Below are 12727 nucleotides of genomic sequence, written 5' to 3'. Positions count from 1 at the left end.
AATCAGGGCAGAGCAAACTCTTCCTTGGGTAGGAATTTCTGAAAGGTTCAAGTCTGAAATGCATCAAAATGCACTGAGTGTTTGTTTGGATCATCAGCTTCTTGAGAATAACTTGGTAACAAATCACTAAAACCACCTTAAAAACCTGCCTGGGAAAACACTGGCACCAGGTCCCTGCAGGCTAAAATTGAGAGACATTCTTATTTTTTATGTACACAAAGGCCAAAGTTAATTTTCACCTTTAATAAGCTCATGATTCTTTGTTATTTAATACTCTGTAAAAAGGTATTACAGATTATTGCAGTGACTTCTAAAGAAGATGGACAGCCAAGAGGCTGAAACCACAATATCATATACAGTATGTAGTCATTGATACTACCTACTACAGCATGAAGAAAAATACTTTTAACATAAACAGTATTTAACTGAAAACATAAAAATGGAGCTTTCATTCTTATAGTATGGTTACACAGCTATATTCCAAGAATAACATTTTAAAAAATGCTAGATCTTGAAAGGCCACAGATAAAAAGAGACATGATGAGGATGAACCAGTTTTGCCCAGAAACGCTATAAATGAGCACACTGCACAGTTTTTCAGCAAATCCTAGTTTTACCAAGCCTCAAGAGGCAAAAGCCTGAAATGTAAAAGCTCCCAAGTTGTCTAGCTAGTCCTCCTGTGTTGCTCTGGCAGGCCCAGTGAGCCACACTGCTGGCAGACAGCGTGTCACAAGTGATCCTGGCTGACACGGATCCCATCGGGAAGAGACGTCCGGCTCCTTACGACGCCAGCCCCAGCAAAAAGCCTCCAACAAAGCCACTGGACACCACTATGTTCTGCTTGATAAATTCTGTTGACTGAGAAGAAAAAGGATATTTATAAAGTTAATTGTGTCTGATGCTAGTATTTAATACTTATCACAACAACAAGAACACTGAACTTGTGGAAAAGGGTGCAGGGGGAAGCGATGTGTCCAAAACCATATAAAAATAGGTGGCACCAAGGTACTGCAAATTGATTCTCAGCTGTTTTAAAATATTTTCACTGTATTTTAATATTTAATATTAATATTTAATATTTTAAAAACACAGTGAACCTTTAAAAAGGAAAAATATAGAGGAATTATTACAGCAATTTCATGCCAATACCACTCTTGTTTTGATTAAAATAAGACATGTTTTACAAACTACCTTGTCAAAAAAAGCCTGAGCATCACCATGACTTCAACTGCAATTACATAGTAATTGTTTAAAAGAAAAAATACTGCTTTTTGGAAGATCATTGGAAAAGCCAGTTTCCTAACAACCTAATCCTAGGAAAAACCACTTATGCATGATGACATGGGTGTAGAGTATTTAATGAAGTAGCAGCACAGAGTATAACACCTTTTATCAAATGTGCCATTTCATAAATCCTCTACTTCAAATACTCCAGACTGGCAACTAAGACACAGTTACAAGAAAGTCATATAATCTGAGAGGAAAAAAACACAAAGGAAAACCAAAAGCTCCATCCTATTCCACCTATTTCTGCAGGGCAATAGTTAAGGAGAGGTTGAGCTATTTAAGGTACAGAAGCAGCAAGAAAACCCTCAAATCTTGAACTTTCAGTTCATATTCACATTAAAATTTCAGGAAATTTTAAATCAATCTATATGCAACTCCATACAGACTAAATCTGAGATGTCAAAACTCATTAATTACAGAACACCAGTGTGGCTGCTGTTTCACTGGCTGCAGCACAGTCAGGATTCTCAGTTATTCAGAATGAAACTTAGATTGCATGCATGGAACTGTGAAAAATATGTAAAAACAGTCTTTAAAAAAAACCCCAAACAGCCACAAAATTGATTAAATGGAAGTCTTCAAATGACAGGGTGAAACAGCCCCAGTGACGCTGATCAGTATCACAGCCACCTCTTCTCAACACAGTAGGCAACTGGCAGATTCTGCAGCCAGATATTGTCCAAAATGTGGAAAAGTGAGATACAATCACAACTCCTGCTACAAAATAGCTACAGCTTTTCTGCAGAAAAAGTCATTCTTGTCCAGACAAGTAATTTTATTATCAGCAATCTAAGAAGATTTGGGTTTTGTCTTTGTAGTTACCATGTTTTACCCACACCATCCTGAACCTGTTACCATGTCATGACCTTACTGCCTTTGTCACCTGCCAAGAACAAATTCGTGTGTCATTTTTAACAGTGACCACACCAGAAAGGTGAATGAATAAAAGACAGCACAATCTGATAACTTTAAATCAATTATAAAGCCAAACTATTTTTGATGTGTTCCAGTTTTGCATCTGCATTTTCAACTCATTATCACCTGCAGTGAAGATAAGAAAATCTGACTGGTAAAAAGGAGTTTATCACCTCAGACTCACCTCCTCAATGAGAGTGTTGATTTCAGGAGCTGCTTTATTTGCACGCTTTTTTAACTGTTTTTTTGCTTTGTTTACATCTTTTTCAACTCTCTTCCAGTCAACTTGTACATATCCACTATGGCTAGCAATCTAGGGAAATAAAGGCAGTTAGTACAGCTGCAATTCACATTTCATGAGTCAAAATACATTGTCTTGGTGCCTGTAAAATAGTTTTATTTGCACTTATTACAGATACAGGAAAAGACATTCTTCCAATTTCAGCAGGTTCTCTGCTTCAAACCTTTCCTCAGTGACAGCAGTTCAAATTAGAACAAGCAGTGGCAAAGTTCAAGAGCAGACTCTTGTTAATTTGCCCAGTTCTCTGTTTTTTAGTTATAAAAGCTTTGCAATGTTTTTCCTTCAGTATTTACTGTTACTTTACTTGTAAGAAAAATACATTCATAGGACAACAATGAAGAAACTCTTTTGTTTCAGCTTCTTTCAGAATTGTAGACTTCTGATTTGTGGCAGAGTATCCAGGGCTAATTAAAATCATCATTAGAAACACTGGAAACTCTATTTTATCCTACACAATTTAAACTGTCCAACAACAATAAAAAATGTACTCATTACAAGAGAATTCTCACCCTTCTTACAAAACAAAACCATTAAGTATAAAAATAACACAGCCTGAGAACAGCACAAGTTCTGTAAAATCAGAAAAATGAATATATTTGAGGAGACTGGTTCATACCAATTTAAACATAAACTTCCAAAATTTTTAGCCTGTCTAACCCAAACCTTTGCCTTATTTCTTTTACTAATTTTGATTGGTGAATGTTCTAGAAAACAGTTAACTCATTATTTGGGGAAAAAAAGAGAAGAAAATAAAAAATTAAGGATTACTGCTTATTTTAACTGTTAGGACAAATAGCTATAAACACTGAACTGACATGTAAATCAAAAATGAGGTTTTTTTATCCAAAAACTCTCTGTAAAGTGTGAGATTTCTCAGGTACTTCTCAAGGTCACATGTGGGTGGGAAATCCACCCAATTTCCCAACAGCCTTGTATGCAAACTGTCCAGTTGGTAAACATAAGTCACAGATAATGAACTTTTGTGGAACAGATACTTAAATATACAATTTATTAGGTTTAGCCTAAATACACAATTCATTATGTTTAGTTTCACATCACCTACAGGCTCTGAAGTTTTGACTTTCACATGGATTTTTCTACCAAATAACTGAAATTAGACCATCAAGCTTGTACTACAACTGCCACAGTAACTAAGCAACCTATCTCACCACAAAGTGAGGATTTCATAATCCAGAAAAAAATAAAATTAAACAAGTGCCAGACAGATTTTGTGTGAATTCAAACCAAAACTTCTAGAAGATCACCTCTGCACGAAAGTCAACTTCAGTTTCCACCTCTGCAGAATTAAAAAACCAATTCACTGGACAAATGCAAGATGAACTTAGTATATTTTAAACTCTCTTTTACTTTATGCTTCCAAATGTAATTAATAACAAATTAATTGACTTTGCCTGTCTATAAAGCCATTTATTCACATGGGCACTAGTGCCAGGTAGGGACAGCTCATTAAGGGCTGTCTGTGCAGTATGAAAGCAAAAAACCTGTTTGAAAACTGTACTGGCTGCACATCCAGCCACTGCATGACATACCAGGCAAAGAAAAACAGCTGCACATTGTGGCAATTGTTATTCTGTGAATTTAACATGACCACAAGAATTTCAAAAAGGCCCCAGCATTGAATTGGTGCCTTCTCACTCACACAACTGAAAATTCAATGTGACTGATCTACTCAGTCCAACACAATGTAAGAAATGCTAATGTATCTGCTTGCTTGTAAAATGCAAATGGCTCTTGGAAGAAACATTTCATTAAGACAACTTTAATTAGCTCAGTTATCCAGAGAGCACAAAGATGAGGCAGAAGTTTTTAATTAAGATCTGTTTGGAACTACTGCAGAGCTTACACTTGTATCAAAACCAGACATCTTTTCTCCCTGAACTTTGTAGCCCTGAAATAAGAGCTTCCAAATTCTACTTATTGAGTGTTTATAAAATAAGCAACAGAGGGTAATGTTTTGAATATAAATTTTTAACTGAGAAGAAAAAAAAACCTGTACTTTGGCAGTGACAGAACCTCTGTCATATCTACTTTGGCTGCAACCCCACTAATTACATAATTTCATATATAAGTGCAGAAATAATACCCCTGAACTCAAATGCTGAAAAAGTAGATTTCAACTTTTAGACTCCAATGTATCATAAAAATCTGCTTGCTTATAACAGCAAATTTACATAATGCAAATTCTCAACATTTACTATTTTTTTTAAACTCAGGTCCTACAACATCCAAGGAAAATACCAATATCCTATTATCATATCCATATTTGGATATATTAAGGGGTCATATAGGTCTATACATATTAATTGTACATGGTATTAAAGAGACCTAAGGAAGTGGATTTTGGGGTTATACATGAATTTCTCTATATATGATAATAGAATAATAGATATATTATATACTTATATATATATTTCATAGTTCATTATTTGTTCAAGACCTTCCAAAAGTGTTGAAAAAATAACAGATTTTTTTCAAAAAGGCAATTGAAGAAATACATCAGTGCAGGAACACTAAGAATGTATCATCTTTCTTGACATTAATCAAGGAAAACTGAGAATCCTCAAGGGCAGAACTCATTTTGGGGGTGACACTGGAGAGGCACACAGGTATTTTGTCATTGTGAAACACTAACATGAATAATGAGCAGAAAAATGGTTTGGAGCAAAAAATCTGTACAGCAAGACGGGAGAAAAGAATTTTAATTTCTTCAAGGCAAAATTGAATATCCCACTGAAAAGTGGGATATTCAACATAAAACTGAATCCAGCTCTTCCTCACCAAGCCCCCAGCCCCAGAAGCAGCTTGTCCCTCCCTGGGAGTGTCACTGGGGTGGATTTACATGGTCCTTAAGGTCCCTTCCAAGCCAAGCCAAGCCAAGCCATGCTTGGAACCCCTGATCATCATGGTGCACTGCACAAGATAAAGCCAAGGACATCTCAGAGTTTATTCTGTTCCTTGTGCTGTTTTCACATATTTACCTTTCCTAAATTAGAACATAATTTAATGAAGAATTCAATTTAATTCATCAATGGCATATTAATGGACTGAGGAAAAATGTGTTAGTGAAAGCACAAATAACAGAATAAAAATCCAATTTCATTATTAAATAATAGACAATGCAGAACAGAAAAAGCTGTAATTTGTATGCTCACTGCAGAGCAAAAGACAGTGAAACTGCTCTTGAGGATTTAGGATTTCAAAAATAAGAACAATTGTTTTTAACCAATTCATTATAGTAGAACCAAGAGTACTTGAGTTTGTACCTCCTACTCCAGGATTACACCAAACTGTGCTGTATAAATGAGAAGTTACACAAGGAAAATCCCTTACTTGTTATGAGAAATGCACTATATTTCCTTAATATAGTGCCTGGATATTCCTATTATACCAGCATTTTTGAAGAACTACATCTATTTCACAAAAAAAAACATAGTTAATAATCAAATAAGAATGAATTAAATTAAGGGGTGGAAATATTCACCACAAAGATGTGATAACAGACCATTATTTTGAAAAATTGTGCAAATTTCACATAATTTTTATTATTTTTCTCCAACTACTTTTCATATAATCTGTATAAAGACTATAGCTCTAAACCACTTACAAAAACATGAAAAAATTTTTTTGCTTCCTGTACAAACTGACACTGAATGTATTGCTTTCAGTTTCCTACTACATTTCTTGAGATGAAGTCATCACCCACTGAAGAAAAAAATGTGTTTTTTAAATTTTAAGACTGAAATGTTTCACTGAATGGGCTTCAGCCAAGAATCTTGCCTTCTGTAGTTATTATTCTTGTTCTAGCATGTAATTATAATGTCAATATTGCAATCAGCAGTTGAAATGAAATCTGCAACTTCAGAGAAATTTACAGATAAAAAGGAACTTTCTAGTAATGTGCTGAAATACTCTTCTGCCCACTCAGGGGAAGCACTGAACACGTATTCATAGAGTCAGGATGTGTGATCTTTAAATGAAAAAATTAAAGACTACAGAAATGTAATTACACCACAGAATTTATGACTCAGCCTTAAAATGCAAAATGTTTTGAATTAAAAGAGAGACCAAGGCATTTACTTCATTTCCTTTCAAGAGAATCTGATCTTACTTAAGATATGGACAATCCAATCAAAATACTTAACTCATATTTCCTCTTGGATAATGCTCCTTCTTGGATTCAGTGTAAATGACATCAACCAAGAAAGGAGACACCCAACCACGTGGCAAATCTACTGCATGGACAGGAACAGATGCAATGTACTCCCCAAACTTCAGCGCTCAGCAAGGAAAAATCCTGCACAAGTGATGTGTTTTATTCCATTTCCATTCTCCTTTTCCTACAGGTCTCAACTTTAACTTTCCAGCTCCCTATGGTCAGGAGCACTGAGGAAGGCACCTGCAGCAATCTGCTGCCTCTGTCTGGCAGCTCTTCAGGCATATTGATAAGAGAATTATCATTAATAGAATTAAGACCAATGGCATACAAAACATGGGAAGAGGAAAAAAACAAAGCAGCCCCCAAACCAGTGGGGACCATGATGATGAAGGAGATTTGTGTACTTCACACAACAGCAACATTGCAATGTATTGCACAGCAGCAGGCACCACCCCACCCTTGCTGATCAGTGCTTGACTGCACCAGCCACTCTAATCAAAAGAAATAAAGCAGGATATGCCTTTCAGAAACCCTCCAGGGTGATGGTGGAAAGAAAAAATGTATCTTGAACCTCCCCTCTCAAGAAATCGTCTATCATTGAGCCTAAGTAGCACCAATCTGTATCACCCAGAACAATGTGAGGAAAAATGAGAAGCTCACAGGTATTAAGGCATGAGAAATGCCAGTAAAATCCTGGCATCTTATAGAAGGACACATGAAATTCTCCTTCACTTAAAGTTTCATCTAATTCAAAGGTTTTTTGGAAATATATCCTCCCCTAATCACAGTATCTGATGAAAAATGCAAATGATCATGCCAGATAACATAATTAAAAACTTCAGAACTCGAAAGCCAGCAGAGAGGAATGCAATGAAGCTGTCAAAATTCAGCCAGGCTTTAGAGATTCAATAGATAAAACATGGCAAGGGGAGAAAACAGAAAACCACAGCTCATCCTGGGACCAGAACAAGCTTTCCAGGCAACTGCCAAAGCAGCCTAAAGCTGTGATAAAATTCTCAAACCAAGGTAAAACAAACACATTTTAAATTCTCCCTAACCATGGGTTTCCAGGCAGTTCCTCTCATCTGGCAACATCAAATCACACACAGAACCTCAGCTTCTGCACAGAAGTTCTCTTGTCTTAAACAAACTATTTCACAGGACAGAGTAGATTCTGATTTACCACTGAGTTTTAGAAATGTCTCTTCTGTACATTTGCACCCAATACTCCAGCTCAAATGCAAGGTTTTGACTGATAAGACCAAAAAGATAAAGTAGATAAGAAACCTCCCTAATTAAATGTTACCCAACAGCTGTGTTTTTCCTATTGTTTAGTAAATATATTTGCCAACTTACAAAGCATGAAATGCTACATACTTGAAGCAGAAGGAAGCCACCACCTACTGCAGTTGCTGCAAGCTTTCCAACTTTCTGGAACAAAAATCCCGCACACCTTAGGGGAACAAAACAAAAAAAAACCCAGTCTAATGAAGTTTTCTGCTGAACAATGCCACACTACACAATTACTGACTGCAACTATTGCTATTATTTCATTTAAAAAGCAAATGTATCATTTCATATTTACAGATTTAAAAATCAAGGCTATTTAATGGAAGCAATATTAAATTAACAATTTCTAAAGCAAGACAATGTGAGCAATGGTTGCTTGTTCCTTGCTGTCTGATGGCCCCTTTAAAGTAAGCTTGAGATCTCTAGATCTTACTGCTATTAAATGCAGCATGTTAATAAAGCACAGCATAATTACATAACAGTGCTACTGTAACTGTTCCCAAGTGGAATGGAAATCCATGATACCATAATTTATATTAACTGCACAACTCAGAACTGAAAGATCTCAGTAAAAGCAGCACATCCCTACCACAAGAGTTAAATCAGCCAGGGCACTCTGCTGGGACATGGTGTGAAGTCTGTTTTTAATGGATCAAGGCAACCAGAAAATTACCTTGTTCTCAGTCTCCAAACCCTCCCTCATCAAATGGAGAACAGCACAAATATTGATATTGCAGAACAAAGATAAGGCAGGAAGGGGCCTCTGGAGGTCACCTGGGCCAGCCACCTTCCCAAAAGTGCTGCAGAGCCCAATCCAGTCCCAAAGCCCCACCAGGCTGCCCAGAGCCCTGACTCAGACATGAATCCCAAGGCTGATGGTTCCACAACTTCCCTGGGCAATTCCAGGGTGTCTAAACACTGGCCCACACACAGAGGGGAATTTTCCCCCTGCATATAAATAGTGAATTCTTATTTATATACATCACTAGGCACCCAGAGATGTGCATCTATAGATACTGAAATGTGCATTTTCCAGCTCATTCCATAAGTCAGTTTTTATGGATGCCAGATGAACTATTCCCTAAAAACTTCTGAGTTTACATGTACCCATGTAACTTTTAAAAATAATTTTAAGGCTACAGAAGCAAATTAAAAACTCTGACTGAAAGCTAAACCCACTTCACAAAGCTGGACTGAGCCTGGGTACAACAATCTCATTTTTAGTATATTTTATCTTCCAATTCTTGCACAATCCCTCTTTAAAAGTCACTGTGCTACCATAATGGTGTTTTTCAATGAATTTACAGTTTTTCTGTGTACTGGAATGGACAAACACCATCCAAATACCTCTGAAAAATAACAAATACCTTTGCTGCTCAGGCTGTGACCACATTTTCCAGTTTAAGTTCTCATCTTTACTGTCTAGCTTTCACCATGAATTATTCTAGAATAACTAGGCTATGTATCAGTTAACATCAGAGCAAACTGTGAATTCACTCAACAAGGCTGCAGCTCAATTTAGAAGAAAAAACAGTGTCCAGGAAATGGGGCTCTTAATTAAAAGTATATTTTGTCAACCTTTTTTCCTCCCTTCATTTCTTTCACCTGTAAAATATGTCTCAGCCATAATATAACCAAGTTTCTAAATCCAGACTAGTAAGGAAATAAGCTTTTCCATACAAAATAAAAGCTACATGCATTTTCCATTTATTTCTTGTCATTTTAGAGCTCTGACATTTTCCCAAATCCTTTCCACAGTAACTACTATGAGTTCCCTTGGATAACTGATGTTCCACCACTATTAAAAACCACTTCACAATGATGAGTCAGAGTAACAAGCTAAAATTGTTCACACACGAATAATCTTGATCAATGCTAAAGGAAATCCCATTAAACAGAAATTTATCTGCTTCAAATACCCTTGGAAATGGATCTTGTAACAAAGTTATGGGAAGGGAAGCTCCCTCACCAGCCAGTCACACCTCCCATGACAATCTGGGTGGCCACAGAGTATTTCTCTACAATGGGTCCTGAGCTGCGGCCAAACAAGCGGTTCCACCAGTGGTGACGCCGAGCGTATTCTGTCAAATCCAGCACTTCGTAGGAGTCATCGTCACTGTCGTGCTCTGGGAAGGAAAAAGCAATTTTAAAAAGTTATTTTCTCAGTTGTGGAGTAAAATAATGATTTATGTCAAAACCCCAGACCCAATTTGGGAATTAACTGGGTAATCCAATGGTGTAAATTGTAGTGTGCAAGCTACCCATGGTCCAGCAGCTCCCAGAGCAAAGGATTTGGGGATGCTGTGCCATCACCAAGGAAAGATGCACAAGGTTATAGCAGTGTATAATCTATAAAATCCATGACTGGCACTACAAAGGTGAACAAGAATCCTCCACCTGCTCAAGTACAGGAACCAAGAGGCATCAGATGAAACTATCAGTTAGCTCGTTCAACACAAAGAGAAAAAACCCAACAAAAACAAAAACCAAAGGGACAGACAACACTTGGAAAGATTAAGAACTTGTGGCCCAGTGCTCTCCTCAGAGGACCAGGCATTAGAGACTTCTGTCCCTTTTCCAGATGATGCTGAGACTTCAGTTAAGTTCCATGTTCACAGGACAATTCTGCCAATGTTTTCAAAACAGGCATCACACAACTTCAAATTAACAGATCCTCAACACCCTGTATACCTGAACATCAGAGGAAAGAGATGGGTCTAGATTTTTAAAGAAACATATTTTAAAAGTGTATCACATTCTGTGACATACACACATGAACTGAAGTCCACTTTGTTTAAATATATTTAAGGTTAAATCTAAACTCAGCAATACCGGTTGGACATTCCAGAAATTAGGAGCAGTTATATTATGACCTAGAATTATTACCTAGAATTAAAGTAAGACTGTAGATATAAACATTTTATTAGAATTTTGACAGCTTTATAACTTGTACTAACAGTATGGGTAAAAATTTCAAAGACTGCAAGAAGTACACATGTAGGTGTGCATTATTTGCCTTTATTACCACATGGGGTTTTTTTGAGTATTAAATAATAAATAGTGAATCCACAATGTTAAAATGTTGTTATTGAGTGTTCTTTCTTTGAGGTACTGAGGACAACATATTTAACTTCTTTAGATGGAGAATATGAAAACACTGTGACGAATAGCTACATTAATTCTGCCCCTAAATTATTATTATTTAAACCAAAACTCGTGTACACAAGTATAACACGCTCTGTGGCAAACAACACAGCCAGAGCGTTTTCTACTGATAAAAGATACTCCCTGCATGCGGCAAATGATGTTCTGGACATGGCCCAAGCACATCGAACTGTGCCAGTGCCGGGAGGCGCCGCACGACGAGGCCACGGCGATGCCCCGAGAGCCCCGCACGGCGAAGGATGCGGCGGCCATGGGGGCTGGAGGCTCCCGCTTCCCGTCCCGCATCCCCCCGGCACCTCCGGCTGCGCGGCCCCGCGCTCGGCCAGCACTCGTTCTGCCTGCCTAGAAGGGGTTTCGGTGGTTAAACCAGGGAAGGAGATTCTGCCCGGGTGATGCGCCGGGCCGCGCGGTGAAGGGGGGAACACGCAACGGACTGGGGAGGCGCAGAGCCCGGGCCCTCCCTCCCCGCCCCCGGGACGCAGCGCGGGCAGCGGGAGGGAGCTGCCCGCCGCCCCCGAGAGGAGGAAGAGCGCCCGCCGCGCCGCCTCCTCCCCGCTCCCGTCAGGAAGGGGCCAGCACTGACCTGAGGCGGAGCGGGGCCGCCGCGCCGCCATGTTGGCCGGTGCTGAGGCGGCTGGCGGCCTCCCCGCTGCGCCCCCAGCGGCCGCGCGCGCCCCGCCCCAACGCGGTGCCGCCCCCTCGCGGTCGCTCCACGCATGCGCCTCCCGCCCACCCCCCCCAACCGGGGTGTCCCTGAGCGGGGAGGGGAGCTGAGGGGAGGGGGTGCGTGGTGTGGATTTGGGAATCGTGGGGAGTCCCGAGCGGAAAGGGACCCGCAGGAATCATCGAGTCCAGCTGCCTGCCCTGCGCAGGACACCGGAATACTCCAACCATGTGCCTGAGAGTTATCCCAGCGCTTCTTGAGAGTTATCCCACAGCTCCGTCAGGCAGCTGTGACCGCTGCCCTGGGGAGCCTGTTCCATCCCCAGCCACCCTCTGAAGGAAGAACGTTTTCCTAATACCCAACTTAAACCTGCCCGGACACAACTTCAGGCCATTTCCCAAGTCCTGTCCCACAGAGCAGAGATCAGTGCCTGCCCCTCCTGTTCCCCTCACAAGGAGCTGTGACTGCACTGAGGTCTCCCCTCAGTCTCCTCCAGGCTGAACAGACCAAGCGCCCTCAGCCACCTCTCACACGGCTTCCCCTCAAGGCCCTTCAGCATCCTCGTTGCCCTCTTTTGGCTTCCCATCAATATTTCAATATGTTTCTTGCATTGTGGCGCCCAACACCGCGCACAATATTCAAGCCTGTGCCGTGAGGGGCTCATTGATCCCAGTGATGGGGATAAGAACCCCAAAGCCTTCCGAATATCTCCAGCTGTGTGTGAGAACAGAGCACTGGCTGCAGGCATGGCTGGACAGCAGCTGCATGCCACGAGCCCCATAAAAATTAATAACCAGAAAAAAACAAACACAAGGCCCCCTCAAAGTACAAAGGTTAAAGCCAATGTGAGCTGTGAAGCATTGGACAAAATTAAATTTGAGCCGTGGTGTGCTCCCTCCAATGCATTGGTGGGGTTTCAATGGGCTAA

The 12727-nt window shown here is 39.8% G+C and overlaps 1 protein-coding gene across 1 annotated transcript; it reads right to left on the bottom strand.

Moving 5' to 3' along the window:
• Positions 1–223: 223 nt before the first annotated feature.
• On the bottom strand, positions 224–11833 carry FUNDC1 (FUN14 domain containing 1). Its single transcript, XM_064706330.1, has 5 exons — positions 11719–11833; positions 9940–10096; positions 8058–8133; positions 2387–2515; positions 224–858 (listed from the first exon to the last, which is right to left on the bottom strand). The coding sequence occupies exons 1-5, from the start codon at positions 11747–11749 to the stop codon at positions 781–783; spliced, it is 471 nt and encodes a 156-aa protein (XP_064562400.1). The 5' UTR covers positions 11750–11833; the 3' UTR covers positions 224–780.
• Positions 11834–12727: the final 894 nt, after the last annotated feature.

The sequence above is a fragment of the Zonotrichia leucophrys genome, chromosome 1 (genome assembly GCF_028769735.1).
Source record: "Zonotrichia leucophrys gambelii isolate GWCS_2022_RI chromosome 1, RI_Zleu_2.0, whole genome shotgun sequence".
In the NCBI taxonomy this organism is placed as follows: Eukaryota; Metazoa; Chordata; class Aves; order Passeriformes; family Passerellidae; genus Zonotrichia; species Zonotrichia leucophrys.
This window is presented reverse-complemented; position numbering and strand designations above follow the sequence as displayed.